Raw genomic sequence first — 18,252 nt, forward strand, 5'->3', positions numbered from 1 at the left:
TGTTGGACTGGGACGCAGAGGACCCAGGTTTGGAACCCTGAGGTTTCTGGCTTGAGCGCAGTGGGCTTATCTGGTTTGAGCAAGGCTCACCAGCTTGAGCCCAAGGTCGCTGGCTGGCTTGAGCAGGGCGTCATTCGGTCTGCTGTAGCCCCCACCCCTCCCAGTCAAGGCACATATGAGAAGCAATCAATGAACAACTAAGGTGCCACAACGAAGACTTGATACTTCTCATCTCTCTCCCTTCCTGTCTGTCCCTATCTGTCCCTCTCTCTGTCTCTCTCTGTCCCTGTCACACACACAAAAAAAGAATTTATATTAATGACTTTAATTATTCTTGACTTTTCTATAAGGAAATATGTTATTTATATTTTATAATAAATTAATTCATTTTCAATATTAGTAAACATGGAAAAAGCATAGATATTTTTTAAATATTTCTCAAAAGTCAGTGACAAAATCATTTCACTAGGTCTTTCTCTTTACCCCAGTGGCTATTAATAGATGGTAATTGTGATATTACTCCACCCTGCTATTAATAGATGGTAATTGTGATATTTTGATTTTCATCCTTTTACTTGCTTTAAAAAACTGTTAGGATATAAGGTAAATTTGTAGGCAAAGGGCAATGTTGTTACTGCTGTGTGATATTTGTTGGCTTGACTTCAGACTAGTCTCTATTGTAAATATGGATTTTTAGAGTACTATAAAATACTTAGTATTTGTGAGAGTTTTTAACGTGTTTATTGGTATGATCTAATGTATTTAATCAGAATGGAAAGTAAGTCAGAATTTCCATCATTATCTTAACTCAGCTGGATGTTGGAAAGATCAAGAGAAGATCAAGGATAGATCTAGAATAAACAAAATTCCTTTTTGAAAAAAAGAATTATCTTAAATACTTTCTTGACCTTGTAAAAGAATCAAGAGAAAGCCAGAGTCGGCCAGTGAAAGGAGAAAACAGTCTTTTCAACAGAAAGGCCTCATTTTATTTGCCCTTTTGACAGTATCATTGTCCAGACTTGTTCCTCAATGTCTCCAGTGTGCTGAGAGGGAGGCCCAAAGATTTTTAAAAGATCAACTTCTAAAACTCTTTTTTTATTATTATTTATTTTTTAGAGGAGAAAGAGAAAGGGAGAGAGAAGGGGGAGGAGCAGGAAGCATCAACTCCCATATGTGCCTTGAGCAGGCAAGCCCAGGGTTTCAAACCGGCGACCTCAGCATTCCAGGTCAACACTTTATCCGCTGTGCCACCACAGGCCAGGCAACTTTTAAAATTCTAGCATGATCAGCCCTGGCCAGTTGGCTCAGCAGTAAAGCGTCGGCCTAGTGTGCGGAGGACCCGGGTTCGATTCCCGGCCAGGGCACACAGGAGAAGCGCCCATTTGCTTCTCCACCCCTCCGCCGCGCTTTCCTCTCTGTCTCTCTCTTCCCCTCCCGCAGCCAAGGCTCCATTGGAGCAAAGATGGCCCGGGCGCTGGGGATGGCTCTGTGGCCTCTGCCTCAGGCGCTAGAGTGGCTCTGGTCGCAATATGGCGACGCCCAGGATGGGCAGAGCATCGCCCCCTGGTGGGCAGAGCGTCGCCCCATAGTGGGCGTGCCGGGTGGATCCCGGTCGGGCGCATGCGGGAGTCTATCTGACTGTCTCTCCCTGTTTCCAACTTCAGAAAAATGAAAAAAAAAAAAAACCCTCAAAAAAATAATAATAAAATTCTAGCATGATCAAATGACATGCACCTCCCTGCTCCCCACCCCCATGCCACATATACACACTACCTTTTAGACTTATTGTTTTTAATGTGAGAGGATCTGCAATTTGGCTTTTGAAGTCTGATTTATTCACTAGCCATGACTTTTCTAGCTTAGCTACCATATACAGGGGGTCCTTGGGTTAGGACAATCTCAACATATGACTTTCGCGTTTATGATGCTCACTCCCATAATAGCTTAGAAAAATTGAGACATGAGTGTTTCAGCTTACGCCATCAGTGTGGTACTTATGGACTACGTGGGCGAACTACAGTACTTTGGTTGCACGTGGCAGAAGAATGTGCAGCACAGTGTACAGTTCAGTATATTTATGTCTTCTTCCCTTTTCTGTGGCTTAGTTGTGTTTTTATGTTCTAGATTATGATTTCACAACTGCGTTAGGATAGGCAAATGACTTAGGGTAGGGCGTATTTCAACTTACATCAAAATTCGGGTTATGTCACTGTCATAGGAACAGAACAGTGTCGTAACATGAGGACCCTCTGTATTCTCAATGCAGTGACCTCTCTCTGGGAGGGCTGTCCTGAGAACAAGGAGACAGGATGGGTGCCCTCCTTTGTAGAACTGTAGCTCTTACCAGCTGCTTTCCCCAGCCCATACGCTTCAGATGGGAATCAGGCCTTCAAAAACGAACCAGCTCGTTCCATAATGAAAATCATTACAAACATTACTTTTATTAAAAATCAATGTATCATGGAATAAAATGCAACATTTGTATGTTTTATTTAAAGAGCTCACACAGAAGACTTCACAATCGTTTCTATCTAGTGCAGGCCACCTAGGATAAACCTCAGGTTGGTGCTGATACTTGTTGTCTCTCTTCTGCCCTTAGGGACAAATGACCAGCTCATAGGAACAGTGAGGTTTTAAACTTCAGATCATTTTCTAAAGCACATGAGCTGTTTTCAGATATGTCAAACAGGAATCTGGGACTTCGGATTCTCTGCATTGAATTTTAATAGAGTGGTATGTGTGGACAGTCTGGATCCCAGTGCACAGAATTTAGAAAGCATTTATTTACCTTAGATGGAAGGTAGTGAGTTCAAGTCCAGACTCGGGGGGGGGGGGGGGCAGAAACCTCTTGAATTCTAAAATTCAGCTTCCGTATCTATAAAACAGGAAGAATACTGTTTCTTCGTTCTGTAGTGGGCAGTAGGAAAATGAATACTAGAATATATGTATATGAGACCTCACAGAAAACTGTCCCAGGGTTAAGGCAGAATTTGGAAATGGCAGTTGCTGGTAACTTATTTGTGGCTTTGTTATTATTCTAATTGAGTGTTGTTTTATGGCCCTTGGGTCTTTCAAGAGAACTAGGGAATTATACCAGGCCCCTGCCTGTCCCAAGTTTGAATGTCACAGCCCTGCAGACAGGTGCAGTATTGAGCTTCGTGGAAAATGGATGGGTCTCTTGATGCTACACAGGGTATTATTTACATGAACATGACGTGGACAGCACGGTCTCCAGGAGCACCAGTGCATGAGAGGAGTATTATTCTATCATATGTCAAAACCTGTAATGAGCCCCCCACAGATAATATTCTCCATTTACCAGTCTTTGGCATGTAAACAGCAGCAGCACAACACAGCCTATTATCTTGCTACTGGCATTAATAGGGACGATGATAATGATGAAGAAAGTAACTGTATTTTTCAAAGACAGCTAGTTTATTTGAAGCAGTAGTAGCTCAGAGCTCTGTTTAACCTATTCTGTGCTTCCTGGAGCCCAGCATATGGAATAAAGCGTCAGGCTCCCTGGCCATGTGAGGGGCCTTTATTACTTGCTGTCCTTGGTTTAAATAGGGACACCATTCTTTGTGTTTGTCCTTCAGTAACATCAATGCTCAAGAGAACCTAAAGGGATGCACTTTAATAGAACTGTATTAAGAAGGATCATGAATGACCTCATTAAATAAGTTTTGCAGACACAAGTATGAAGTTGGAAAATAGAGAGTGGTGTGTAAGAGGCTGACAGGCATCACAAGTTTTTTTTCAACTTGTTTTCATTTGGAAAAGTAAAAACCTATCTCTGAGAAGCAATCTTTGAAAATCAGCCAGGGACCTGCCCTGGTCCTAACAAATGGCATCTGCTGACACATCTATCAGTATCTCTGATGCGCTTTCCCATTGTCTCTGGCAAATAATGATGCAATTATTAATTATTGTTTGCAATGAATTATAACAGTTTATTCTTCGAGTTGGAGCTCTCTTAGTCAAAACACAGTTTGGCAAACCCATTTTTGTCTGGGAATTTGCCTAGGTGTTATATACTCAAGATTATTAACTAATTTGGTGGGTTCTTCTCCTGTGTCTTTCAAAAATTTCATTACCTAATGGTGTATATTCATGTACAGATGTGCATGACCACATCAGAGTGAGTTCCATGTCTCTTTTAGCCAGTTTAGAGGCTTAATATAGGAAATTGTCAGATTTCTACCTTATTTCTTCGAAGAGTAGTAACAAGGAAGTTAGGAAATTATTTCAGAGCAGGATCCTGGAAATGATGTAATCATTTTATTAAGTGAAATTATTCTAAATAGTTTTAATCATATTAGCATTATCTTATTAGAAGTTTCTCCTTTTTTCTTTCTAAAAAGCCCCAGGCCATTGTAATTACTCTGAAGCAGAAACTTTAGGTAGTTTATAGGCTTCTAAAACAACTTCCATATGTGATCATGAAAAATGGTCTCTAGCCACTTAATCATAACAAGTATTGAGTTCATAACACTTTCTTCTTGACGGATCCTCATTTCCTGTCTCTGATATGTATCCAGTTAACTTTCTCAGCGTTGATGGATAGATATTTCACTGCTTTGCTGCTGGAAATATAACGTTTTGCCACTAGTATTTATTTCCATGCTCTTTCTTTCTATTAATCTCACTTTATCATTGATGAAAATTTGGTCAGTAAATTTACCGGTAAAGACTTTTATCTGTTATCAACATATGAGAAAAACCCTTCCTGTGTGCTCTGCCTCTCAGCATGCTCCCTGGAGCCGGTGTCCTGACGCTCATGGAGGGCCATTCAAAACAGCTGCCGAGGCCTCGCCCTTAATGAGCCCTCACTACATACTGGGGATTGGTGGAGGAAAGCCCACAAAATAAAACCTCTTGTCTTTACTTTACACTTCTACTTTTTCTTCCCTTTTTTTTCCTTTTATACCCATTATCCTGTGTCTGGGGACTTTAACAAAAATGGAAAATGAAAGAAAAGCATGCAAATGAGAAAGACAGAAAAATTTAAGTGAGATTTATTGTAGAAATTTTTGATTCAGCAAGCATGTTTCTGTGTGTACTGTGGAGACATAACAAGATACTAAGCCAGGTCACATGAGGGCCAAAAAATAAAACCAGCTTTGTCCCAGGGGAGTTATGTTAATATTTAATATAAAGGATTTAGCAAAATAAGTCCAGGTTGGAAATAGTTAAGTTCTGTGCAAGAGGGGTGAAACAAGGTGCTATCACAGTCCAGTGGGAAAGAATACTTTCTACAAAGCAACAGGAGCAGTGTGGGCTAGGCACCCTTTGAAGGACAGGTGGGATTTAAATCTGCCAGAAGTGAGTAGGGGAATGCTTCCACGCAGAAGGAGCGGTGGAGCAATGGCCCTGAGAAGGGGGAAGGCTGGCCGTGTGAGGGAAACGGAGCGTTCCGTTCGGTTGGAACATCGGTGGGTGAAGGGAGGTAGAGAGAGAACAGGCAGCCAAGCGGGAAAGGGGAACGGAGCCAGTTCATGGAAGACCTTGATTGCCTTTTGAAATAGCACTGGAAGGCTCTTGGGTTTTTTGTTTTGTTTTTTTAAATGAAAGAGTAACCGGATTAGAGCTATTCTTTAAGAAGATTAGTATAGCTGCAGTATGTAGAAGAGACTGGATACGATGTCTACTTGGGAGTCAAGTACACAAGTCCAGAAGATAGTAAACATGGCTTTGGCACTGTGAATGAAGGGATGAAGAAAGAATAGCATTTTTTTTAACCTTTTAGAGATTGAGCAAGGAAGTGAGAACTGACCTGTCTAATGTCGGTGACTACTCTTCAACCCAAGGATAGAATGAGTAAGCCTCCTTTGTAATATATTTTATTTTTATGTGCTGAGGGTCAAAATGTCCTTTATGTACAATCAAAATTTATTTACTTGCTCTGACTTTTTTTTTTGTATACCTAATATATTCTAAGCTCGTGATGGCAAACCTTTTGCAGTGTTGGTCAACCTGGTCCCTCCTGCCTACTAGTGGGCGGTCCAGCTTTCATGGTGGGCCAATTGCAGCGCCGTTTGGTTGCTCCACTAGTGGGCAGGAGGGACCAGGTTGACCAGCACTGCAAAAGTGGGCGGGTTTTATAAAAAGGTTCACCATCACGGTTCTAAGCACTAAGGAAATAGGGAAAAGATGCATCCTCTCTCTATAAGAACTTGAACTCCAGTTCATTTATGCCTTATGTATGTTCAAAAATATGCCACATTCATACACAGATCACACATGATAATTTATCTCTTTATAAATGCCTCCTATATGTCTTAAAACATTCATTCAGAAAAGACTTAGCAAGTGATCATGTCAAAAATATTGTGTTAATTGCAAGAAGCCAAGGTGGAGAAGAAATAGCCCTTACTCCTGAAAACTCAGTGGAAGACAGTATTAGGGCACCTGCTGGTTTTTTCCTTGGTTAGAAAAATGACCTCAATTATTTTTTCTTTTTTCATGGTGCTTTTTTTGTTCTGCCCTGTAGATCATTTGCATTTCTTTTCTTTGATTCCTTTCCAGTATCTCTACTTTGAGCAGCACTTGGCACTCCGCAAGGATTAGATAGATGTGCCTGTCCCTCCTCGAGCACATTTTGGAATAACACTGACTGTGTTACCAGGCCTCTCTTTCCTACACTTAGGCCCAAGAAGTCCTTTGTCCTCACAAAGTTATCTTATTTTCCTTCTAGGATTTCAGTTTTGTTATTGCATTGTTCTGCACTTCTGTTTCTTTGGTTGGTTGGCTGGTTGGCTTGGTTCCCGTGTTAGGCTCTCTCCTCTTTACAACTGATTACGATGATTTTTAAACTTGAGTCTTGCCTTCCAAAGTGTTAGCCGTAATCACCTGAGTTTACTATATTGTTGGAGAAAGTTGTGATGCAGCGAAACATGAGTGGGCTTCCCAGACACACCTAGATCCAGAGAGCGACCCCTTACTTCCCTCCTCACTCACTTAGGACAAGCTACCTATCCTGACTGCTCCTGCTGCCTCAGTTCCCTCATTTGTAAAATAGTATTAATCGCACCTCATGGTGTAATGTTAAATAAGAGTTGTGTAAGATATCTGTATATAAAGTAGATCCCCAAAATGTCCGCCTTCTTCCTGTCTAAGTTAGTAGATCTGGCCATTGGTCAGCATGCTTTAAATTTCTTTACAATTAAAAATATTTTCCAATCTCTAGCTGTTACGGGTAATTATAAAACTAGGGTTTTATTCCATCAGGTTTGCCTCTTCATTGTGTAAAAGGATAATTTTAAATAGTTCAGTAAAAGAAATTGGCTAACTGATAAATATAATATTAATGTGTTAGAACGTGTTTTAAAAAACAACCACCCAAGTAAATATTTTATCCATTTGCCATGGTCTGTGATAACCTTCCTCACAGATTTTTAGGAGCAATGGTTCTTGGTTGGATTTTTCTCTGTGTTGTATGGGGAATCACCGTAGGTGTTATACATATAAATCCCGATAATGACCTGTGGTTGAGCAGTGGACCCTGAATCCGGAGTCAATGGGAAACACAGCCACCTGCATGTTTCAAAATCTCCCCAAATAATTCTTAAAGTCTCTTTCATGGGAAAACCTCAGTTCTAGAATATATAGAATAGGATTATACAATTAATAAAAACCTTACTTATTAAAGAATTTCATTGTTTGAGGAAAAGTTGTATGTTTATTAAATAAGACTTGAGGGTTATATGACTCCACTCTCTCCTAAGACCCCAGGAATCTTCTGTATGTTTCGAAGGGCCACTTTTTATCATGTAGTTTATTAGCCTGTGAGATGTGTCACACTTCTGCATGCATTTTACTAGACAACATTTTTTTTGAACCTCACAAATATTGATTCTTCTAGCAAGCACAGGATCTATTAGATATATGTGCTTACTTTTTGATGAGATAGTGAATGACAAATTTCAGGCAGCAGACAAGGCTACAAGGAGTTTTTGCAAACAGCCGCTGCTTTACTTAGGAAGCTATGGGAGTCTTTCTCCCACAGAAATGATTTTTGAGAGCTAAAGATAAGCTAGTCCATGACCCAAAGGCACAAAGTCTGAAGAAAATTTGAGGGGCAGTAGTTTTATTTTAATGCCTTCCAACTTGGTTTCAGACAAACTCTTAGAGATGTCCACTCTTAACAGATGCATCCTCGAAAACTCACCTCCCATTCCCTTTATTGATCCTTCACTTTATTATGAAAGATGAACACAGTTTATACCTTAATATTGACAAGTCGTTCTTAAATTTTATTACTTGATCGTGATTTGAGAAGTGGAAAAAATAAAGCTATTTCATTAGACTAGTAACAGCACTAATAATTCTCTTGAAACTTTTAGTGCCCAGATAGTAAGTGATAAGGCTTTGATAGATCATCTTACAGGGTATTGCCCACATCAATAAATGAAAGCCGTAACTGTCATGAAATTAGAACAAAACTTAAAAGTAGTTTTTGGGTTTTTTTTTTTTGTATTTTTCTGAATTGAGAAGCGGGGAGGCAGAGAGACAGACTCCGGATGCGCCAGACTGGGGTCCACCCGGCATGCCCACTAGGGGGCAATGCTTTGCCCATCTGGGGCGTTGCTTCGTTGCAACTGGAGCCATTCTAGCACCTGAGGCAGAGGCTATGGAATCATCCTCAGGGCCCAGGCCAACTTTTTGCTCCAATGGAGCTTTGGTTGTGAGAAGGGAAAAGAGAGAGATAGAGAAAAAAAAGAAAGGGCGGAGAAGCAAATAGGCGCTTCTCCTGTGTGCCCTGGCCGGGAATCGAACCCAGGACTTCCACACACCGGGCCGACGCTCTACTACTGAGACAACCAGCCAGGGCCAAAAGTAGATTAATATTTTAAAGATGGCATTTATCAAACAATCCAGTATCTCAATTTTGTGTGAAAATTTTTGTTTTTGATTATTACTTGTAAGTCATACACATTCTGCATACCTTACAGTGGAAATTCGGGACAAAGGAAGGGTTATAAATTCAAAAGCATAATCAGGTTACAAATAATACATAGAGTGTAAATGTAGACTATTCCAGGAGTAGTGATTGACTTTGCAGAAGAAAAACAATGATATGTAATTTAAATGAAAACTCTTGAAGCCTGACCTGTTGTGGCACAGTAGATAAAGCGTCAACCTGGAATGCTGAAGTCGCCAGTTTGGAACCCTGGGCTTACCTGGTCAAGGCACATATGGGAGTTGGTGCTTCCTGTCCCCCCCTTCTCTCTCTCTCTCTCTCTCTCTCTCTCTCCTCTCTCTCTAGAAATGAATAAATGAAATCTTTTTTTTTTAAAAAAAAAGCTTTTGGAGATGTTTCACAATTATGTATAATACTGAGGTCCAACGGAAAAACCTAAACACAGACTGCAAGAACTCAAATTCTCTGAGCAACAAGACATGAATGCACTGTCTCAGAGTAATTTTTAAACCAAGGTATCACTATTTCTAAGAAAAAGAAAAGGGGCCCTGGCCGGTTGGCTCAGTGGTAGAGCATCGGCCTGGCGTGCGGGGGACCCGGGTTCGATTCCCGGGCAGGGCACACAGGAGAAGCGCCCATTTGCTTCTCTACCCCCCCCTCCTTCCTCTCTGTCTTTCTCTTCCTCTCCCGCAGCCAAGGTTCCATTGGAGCAAAGATGGCCCGGGCGCTGGGGATGGCTCCTTGGCCTCTGCCCCAGGCGCTAGAGTGGCTCTGGTTTTGGCAAAGCATCGCCCCCTGGTGGGCAGAGCGTCGCCCCGGTGGGCGTGCCGGGTGGATCCCGGTCGGGCGCATGCGGGAGTCTGTCTGACTGTCTCTCCCCGTTTCCAGCTTCAGAAAAATACAAAAAAAAAAAAAAAAGAAATCTATCTCTGGAGCTCACCCATGGCACTTCACATGGTTTCTTGCATTGGGCACTAAAGGATGGGTCTCTCACTCATCTTGAATCCCTGGGGAGCCTACTTCCAGAGCCTTGAGCATAAGAAGTACTCAGCAACGAGCTACAATTTGAAGACTGGAGAAGGAGAGCGTCTGTCCTGTTCGTGAACCCTTCTACTGGTAACTTGACCACTGATCACTTGCCACTCACCCTTAGGCAGTAACCCTGAGCGGTACCACTTTCTGCCTTTTTCTCCTCCTCTTTCCCTTCTTTATCCTAGTTGTGAAGAGTTAGGAGAAAGCCCTAGAGCCCTTTGCTCCTAGATAAACCCACAGCCCCACCCTGCCCTTCACATCCCCATTACTCTCTGCTTTGAGATCATTAGGATTCATCTCATTGTGCCTTTTTCTCAAGAAGCCCAGGTGTCTAGCTCTTCCTTTCTTCCCAAGACCTTCCCCCCTTACCTCTCTCTATACCCTATCCTTTCCTTTTCCACCTCGCAGAACCCTTCTTCTGTGTCAAGTCATAAAAAAAAAAAAAAAAAAGAACAGCAAAGGAAAAAGAATAAAAGTGAAAAGAAGTAACAAAAGGAGGGACCTTGCATGAGCCAATAGAGAGTGTACTGCGCTCTGAAGAACAGTAAATAACTTGTTGCTGAGACCTTTTAAAAAAAGCAAAAGTCAGACCTAAGTCCGGCGGCCCACAGCTCACTGGTCACCATGCAGTGTGTCTTCCATGCTTGGGCAGGTCCAGGGTGATTAGCTCTCAAGGAGACCACAGAGCAGGGCAGGCAGTGGGTGGATCCCCAAATTTCCCACACTCCCTCCCGCATCCACAGTCACACCTGACCATCTTGCTTCCTTTATCACTTGGAGAATGTTACAATCAGAAGAGATCACTCAAATGCTCCACTGTTAAACCACATTTCCTCACGCTCAGGCCTTCGTGCGCATGGACTTGCTGTCCTCCTTGTTCCTCTGGGTAAACGGTCTGTCCTGTAGCTGAGCCAGCCCCACCCTTCTGTAGGGGGGCCCATCCTTGTCCGCCCCTTCGAGAACATTGCTCCAGCAGGTCTCTCTTTTCTCTGCTACAGCATCAACTTCCCTTCTCTGTTGGACCATAAGCTTTAGCATTCCAAGACGCTCTGATTTCTTCCATGTCAAAGAAAAAAAGAACTTCCTTTTAAGCCCACATGGTTCTCTGGGTCCTCCGTGCTGACGCTCCCTGTTGCGCTGAGTTCACACTGACTTCCTCCTCGCTGACGTCTCCTCCCCCACGCGGCAGCTCCTTCCTCCTCCGGCTCCTCCTCACGAAGCACCCTCCTTCTCTCTGTTCGCCTCCTAAGTGTCCTCATGCAGCCTCATGGCTTCAGATACCATCTTTTTGCCAACAATCCCAACACATAGGCTCTAAATTTGGACGTCTCCCCTTTATTTCCAGCTGCCTGCTTGATGTCTCCTGTGGATGTCTGGTATCTCACAACACTAACTTGTCCCAAACCAAACCCTGCACTCCCCACCTGCCTGCTCCTCTACACTTCAGTAAATGGCAACTTCGTCTTTCTAGTGACTCGGGCCAGAAACCTGGGTGTTAAACATGCACACGCTACATCCAGTTCACGGCCACGTCTCTCAAGTCAGACCGTGTCTTACCACCTCCACTGCTACCATCTTATTCCAAAGCATCCTAACCTTCTGTGTGGAATATTGCGAGAGCCTCATCAGTGCTCTTCCTGTTTCTACCACCAACCCCCACACCCTCACGGTCTATTCTAAACACTACTGCCAGGGCGATCCCATTAAAACATAAGCCAGATCCCATCGCTCCTCCTCTCAGAATCTTCCCACAGCTCCCGTCTCCTGCAGAGAGAAAGTCGTCTTTCTAGTGATCTGCGAAGGAGGCCCCACTCTGACGTTCTGCCCCACCCCTCTCCAGCGTGCTCCACAGCAGTCACACCTCAGGATATCGCTGTCCCATTGTACCTTCTAACTTTCTCTCCTGCCGCCTGCATGCTCTTCCTGAGTCTCAGCCTCTCTCCCTCTCATTCTTCCTTCAGGAGGAATACGCTCAAGCCTTATTTTCTTAGTAGTTTCTCATCGGATTGTAGCAGCAGCTACCCCCCTCGCAGTGTCGCACACTGCGCATGTTCTGCTGTCGACCTCCGCCAGTCACTCCCTGCATCGGGTGTGCGTTTGCATCTGAGTCTGTCTCCCCTGCAGGAGTGGAACTTCTGTGAGGACAGAGCTTTCTGTCTGACCTGTGCGTTCACTGCTGCGTTTCTAAACTAGTTCGTGGCACACCCTCGGAACTCAGGAAACACTGGTGGAGCAGATGAAGAGTGTTGCTGATTTCCCTGCCACACACACACACTCAAGGACAGCCTAGCGCTGGTCACCTATCAGCAGGGCTTCTCGGCACCCAGACTGTCCCTGGGTGCTCCCTCATCTTCCTGTGCCTTCCCATCTGGAAGAACTCCCGTGTCCTCGAGGGCAGACTGTCCTGATGCCGTGGGCGGAGGGTCGCTAACTCCGGGCTGCAGTGATGGTCCTCCCGCCTCTGGGCTTCCATCTCCTGGGAAACCATGTACAGCCAGCTCAGTAGTCAAAATTGGACCCAAACTTCAAGCCAGTGGCCGATGACATCGTGTTATCAGCCTGGCATGCTGCCGTTATTTAATTTAACATCGAACACTAGGCCAAGACTGATTATTTTCTGCCAAGTTAAAAACCAACCATATACTGCACTGAATAACCAGTGTTTTTGTCCACATTAGACATTGTATCTGAAACTTAAATAATGCAGGTTGATTGGAATACCACCCTTTTTATTTTCTTAGTCATCAGAACTAAACAGAAAGCCCGGAGCTGCCGCTAGTGGTCAGCGGAGTGAGCATCAGTGAAGATGACACTGTAATTCTAGCAGCTACATAGCCTGCCTCCCAGAGATACTTAGCTTACTCACCATTTTAATGAATATATTTAAGCCTGGATAATGCCCATTGGTAAACATATACATTTGAATTTATTCTCTTTAAAAGGACCTAAATGTGCAGTAAACTCTAAACAAAATGCACAGCAAAAGGGGAAAAAAACTCTTTCCATGAAAAATTAGAATTTATGCCCTCCATTACAAAAAAGAGGACAGAAGATTTATGCCATTAGAAATCGAACATTATGAAAACAACTCTTGCCAAACAGTGTGTGAGTTATATCACTGTTACATTTCGAGATTTGGGTGGTAGTGGGGGTAACAAGCTATCATTTGCGACCACATTCTGTCACTAAATTGTCCTCTGTGGAGGTGGACTGATAGCTCACAGTCACATGTTTCCAAAGAAACAAAGTGGAGAGAAGAGCTGGCTGTGAAGGAGAATGTAAAGACTCGCATTTCAGGAAGGACTGCAGGCCACGCAGGCGAAGGAGGCAGACAGGACGTGCACCCAGGGTGAGCCTGGAGGTACTGACACACACCTCCGTGAGGCTAGTGCAGGGCCGTGACTTACTTCAGCCCAGCTGAATCTCCTGTTCATGCTTCCCCAGAGTGCGGAACCCAGACATCGGAGTCGGTCCCTTTATTCAGGCACATCGCAGGGATCAGGCGGCCCAGACAGAGGGCGGTGGCTCACAGACAGCGCCGAGCAGCCCCCCTTGCCTCGTCTGAGAGTCCCTCCCATTTTGTATGATTGCTGCCCTGATCACAGTGCAGCCAGGTCCTGCAGACAGAGAGCATCTCCTTTTCTTTACCTGTTGTGTGAGAGGGGTTCAAAGTAAGTGCTAAAGAATGATAAAACTGAGGTTAGGCTGGCTATATAGAGCAGGGGTCCCCAAACTTTTTACACAGGGGGCCAGTTCACTGTTGGAGGGCTGGACTATAAAAAAACTATGAACAAATCCCTATGTACACTGTACATATCTTATTTTAAAGTAAAAAAACAAAACGGGAACAAGTACAGTATTTAAAATAAAGAACAAGTAAATTTAAATCAACAAACTGACCAGTATTTCAATGGGAACTATGGGCCTGCTTTTGGCTAATGAGATGGTCAATGTCCAGTTCCATATTTGTCACTGCTAGCCATAACAAGTGATATGACGCGCTTCCGGAGCTGTGAGGCGTGCATCCTGCGTCACCGGAAGTAGTACTGTACGTGAGTGATGCTGCGCTTTGCGGCGCCACCACATACAGTACTCCAGGAGCACAGGATGCTCCTCTCACTGACCACCAATGAAAGAGGTGCCCCTTCCAGAAGTGCGGCGGGGGCAGGATACATGGTCTCAGGGGGCCACATGCGGCCAGCGGGCCGTAGTTTGGGGACCCCTGATATAGAGCATGTGTTTGCCTGCTTCCTAAAGGGAAGGAGACTCAGTGACTACAGTCACTCACCAGTTCTCACAGCACACAGGTGACAGCTAGCTAACAGGACATGTATCTAGTTGCCTGGTTAACAGAAGTAAACACTTGACGTTTGATCAGGACAAATGTTCCTCTTACCGAGTGTTTACAATGTATGCATTCTAGCCATGTTATACTTTTATATTCAGATTTTTTTTAGCTACATTAGGATTTTAGAAAGGTTTCTTTCCCAAATGTTGTATTTATTGGCATTATTTAGTTATAAAAAATTTAGTGGATCATTTATGTAGAAAATATGTTTGGAGAACTTGCAATCTGTAACCAGTGAGATACATGAATGGCTTCCAATATGCCAACACTTGGAAGAAGAAAACCAACTTTATTTTTATTTTTTTAAGATTTTTAATTTGATAGAAAAATCAGAATTATAAACATTGGACCTATTTTTGGGGTTTTTTTTTATTTGAAATATGTTATTTCACATGGATTGCTTTTTTTCCTTCTCTTTCATCTTTTTTATAACACGCACATTTTATCTTTCAAGTTTTCTCAGCAATTTGTTTAGTGTAAAGTATCAGCCAAATCTATCCCTTGGTTGTATTTCCAGTGACATATTGGAGTAGTGAACTTAAGATGTAATTGCAGTAAAAGCAGTAAACATTAATATTTTCAAAGTTTATAAGGACAACTTAGTTTGAGAGATATACATTTGGACAAAAGAGCAGGACATCTTCCTGAAGTTGTCAAAAATAAAAATGACCTGTGAAGGGATACCCAGAAGGGTGTGTATTTAATAAGGTGTGATTTCATATCACTGCTTTCATTACCATTGTCACGTATGTGGGAGGTGAAATTTGGATGTCTTGGCCTTGCGTTCCTCCCTGATCTTGACTAGCCTGTCCAGTCTGATGGCCACAGCTATGCTCAGCCTGCAGTCACCTGTAAAACCTTGAGATGGATGCCTTTTGAAGGAAGCCTTGTTAGTATATTCCCAATGGAAACAGATGAGAAATTATAGCTTGACAGTCGCTATTTCTCTGAGATGACTCGTCTTAGACCCGATCTAGAACGCACAAGACACGACAGTGCTTAAGTTGCAAGAACCAGACAAAGCATGAACGGAAAACCCGAAGAAAAGGGTAGAAAGGGGTGGTACCGACATTCAGTTTTAATTACCTTTTTACCAGAAAAAAAAAAAAAAAAAAAAAAAAAAAAAAAACAAGAAGAAAATTCTAAGCTGACAAATTTGAACATACACTTTTCCTCCTTTCAGGATGATTTGTCAACCTAGGGAGGGTGTCGTGTTGGCTCGGATGCTGAGCACTGTCTCATTTTGATTAAAAAAGTAGAGGCCCTTTTAAAAAATGGATTCTGTTTAGTGAATTGAGCATTGCCTTTCTAATATTTTTCATCCTGAGCTCATTTAGCAGAGGAAATGGATATTTCATCAGACGCTGATGTGACATTCTATCACATCGTGCCATAAACAGGACAAACGGTGTTTTGGAAGTGGGAAGGCGGGCAGGCTCAGACAGCCGCCCCCAGAAGGGCCTGGTTATCTCATTTAAACAGATAGTAAACGCGGCGCCAGCGGTGTGATCAGCAGCTGCTTCGTACTTTGTATAAATTGCTTACAAGGAGTCTTCTGCCTACCAGATGTGACCTAGATTTAGATTTCCAAAGGCAGAGAAAAAAATCTCTATTGTGTTTAAAACAAACAAACAAACAAATAGAAGAAACAGTTGCTGGTGAAATGCATGGTACAGGAGCTTATCTCACTTTGCCAGGTGTTTGGGTTAATATGTTATGGAATTACTACCTCATTTATGAAAAGTAATTGAGGAAAATGTTCTAGCAAATCAACTTTGCACAAAGGTTTAGGATAGCTATTGTGCTGTTATTAGCAAGTTTTAAAAGAGCAGGGAGCCAACAGAGTTAATAAAAATATAAAAAGCTGTGTTTGAGAAGAGTCTCTTATAAAAGGGTCAGTTATGGGTGTGCTATCCAGCTCATGTTATAATTTAGTAAAACATTGAAGAACAATGTGAACAATTACACTCCTTTCATGCATATGAAAGCTGTTGAAAAAGTCAAAGCTTCTCTGTCTGCAGGCTCTGATAAGTCTTATTGCTCTGTTACATGCAGCAAAATTGTTTTAATGTAACATCTTTGTTCTTTTTTACTCACCCTCTTTTATTTTTTATTTCCTTTTCTCTTTAGGAGCTGCTACTCCCAAACCTGTTCCGGAACCCGAGAAACAAACAGACCACACAGTTAAAATTGCTGGAGTCATTGCTGGCATCTTGCTGTTTGTTATTATATTTCTTGGAGTTGTGTTGATCATGAAGAAAAGGTGAGTGCCTCCTATTGCCAGAGATGTGGTTCTATCTCACTGTTGCCAAGTTGCTTTATGTGCACGAAAATATTGTTATGAATTCGTTTTGATGACTAGGACACATCTGGGACTCTGACTGTTGACATTTTTCATCATATAGCATTCATGGTTATGGGACAAAATTCAGAGTAAATGGCTGTTATTTTGTATTAATATGCAAAGTAAAAAATCATGTGTTTTCCCATAAGTTAGTATGTACAGCTCTGCAAAATTTTTTAAATTGTTTATTCATCAGGAAATTTTTAATGCTTATTACTGTAACATCCACCGGGTATAAGAACAAACATCGGAGACTTTCAGGAGTATAGATGTAACTTTATTGGCCAGTTTTACCTGTGCAGGTGCAAATTCCCAAGGTGTCCAGAGACACTGTGCTTGCAAGGAGCTGCAGATGGGAATCGCACCTAGCGCTCACAGCTAAATCTTTTTATAAGCTAGGCAAGCAAGCCTAATACAGAAGCAGATGTGGCGGTTACCTGTTTGCTAAGGGGGCTGCACATAGCATAGCAACAGGGGCTGGGGTCTAGCTCATTGGCGAATTCCAAACCTAAACTTCTGATAAGGGTCTTTTAACCAATAGAATGCAAACGTTTGTCTCTTTTTCTTTTGTTTTTCTTCTCTCTCAGCCTCCCAGAGTCCCTATCTGTCTCTGCTTCTTGAACGACCTTGGGCATGTTATTCCTAACAGAACAGGAGCAGGACCTGCCTGTAACCCTTAAGTTCCCTGTTCCATTAGTGCCCTGCTTATTTTCTGATCTTCTCTTGGTCCTTACAATTACGGACCTATTAACATATTTGATGTTCTTGAGGATATAAGAAAGAACTTCCTCCCTTTATAATGAAGATAATGATGGTATTGAGCCCATGTTATAAGCAGGCACCATGCTAGGGAGTGCATCAGCCCAGTAACCCATGAGAAAGAGACTCAAAGAACAGCCTGGCAGAAACGCAAGGCATGGCTATCTATGGTCAAGGACAAGAACGAGAGCACATCGCCTGTTATAAGATCACACTGTCTAACCGAGGGGAGGTATGGGGGAGGAGGACACAGTTACGGCTTTAATAAGCAATCCTTACCTCTGCTACTTGAAAAATATAGTGTCTTTTGTCTTGTGAAAAAAAGTAAAAACTTGCTTAATAATACAATGTTCAATTTATATAAAAATTATCAACATGAAAATATAGACGGTAAAGGAATAATAGGATACATTTTCCCAAACAGGGAATACTCAGGTCTTATTTATTTTCTGTATAGTTTTAACATACTTATAGAATGGGAGGAAAGTCATGGATAGTCCTGGGTGAGGGTGGAGAGGTTGGGTAAGTAAGTTCCTGAAAGTCTTGTTTGGTCATCTAAGGAGTCTGGACTTGGCCCTAAAATCTGCTTCTGGCCTTTAAGCAATTAGAAAAGTGTGAGGTAACTTTTATCTTATAAAGATCACTCGATGTTAGGGTTGAGCACAGTGTACAGAAAAAGAACTGAAGTCAGAAAGACCAGTTGAGCGAAGAGAAGGGATAACTCTAGAAAAATTAGGAGTTACATGTTAGTAGCCATTTGGAGGCAGAAGCTGAGGGAGACAGAACGATGTAGAAAGAATCTAGTTACTGGCTTAAATAACTCAATGGAGATACTACCAATGACCA

The 18,252-nt window shown here is 42.5% G+C and overlaps 1 protein-coding gene across 5 annotated transcripts in view; it reads left to right on the forward strand.

Moving 5' to 3' along the window:
- Window positions 1-18,252, forward strand: part of PTPRM (protein tyrosine phosphatase receptor type M) — an 899,870-nt gene that overhangs the window by 613,238 nt on the left and 268,380 nt on the right. For all 5 annotated transcript variants that reach the window (XM_066246290.1, XM_066246286.1, XM_066246288.1 and 2 more), the window contains one exon: window positions 16,434-16,566. In XM_066246290.1, coding sequence (XP_066102387.1) covers window positions 16,434-16,566 — 133 coding nt within the window. The remainder of the gene's footprint in view (window positions 1-16,433; window positions 16,567-18,252) is intronic.

This window comes from Saccopteryx bilineata, chromosome 11, assembly GCF_036850765.1.
Source record: "Saccopteryx bilineata isolate mSacBil1 chromosome 11, mSacBil1_pri_phased_curated, whole genome shotgun sequence".
Lineage (NCBI taxonomy): Eukaryota > Metazoa > Chordata > Mammalia > Chiroptera > Emballonuridae > Saccopteryx > Saccopteryx bilineata.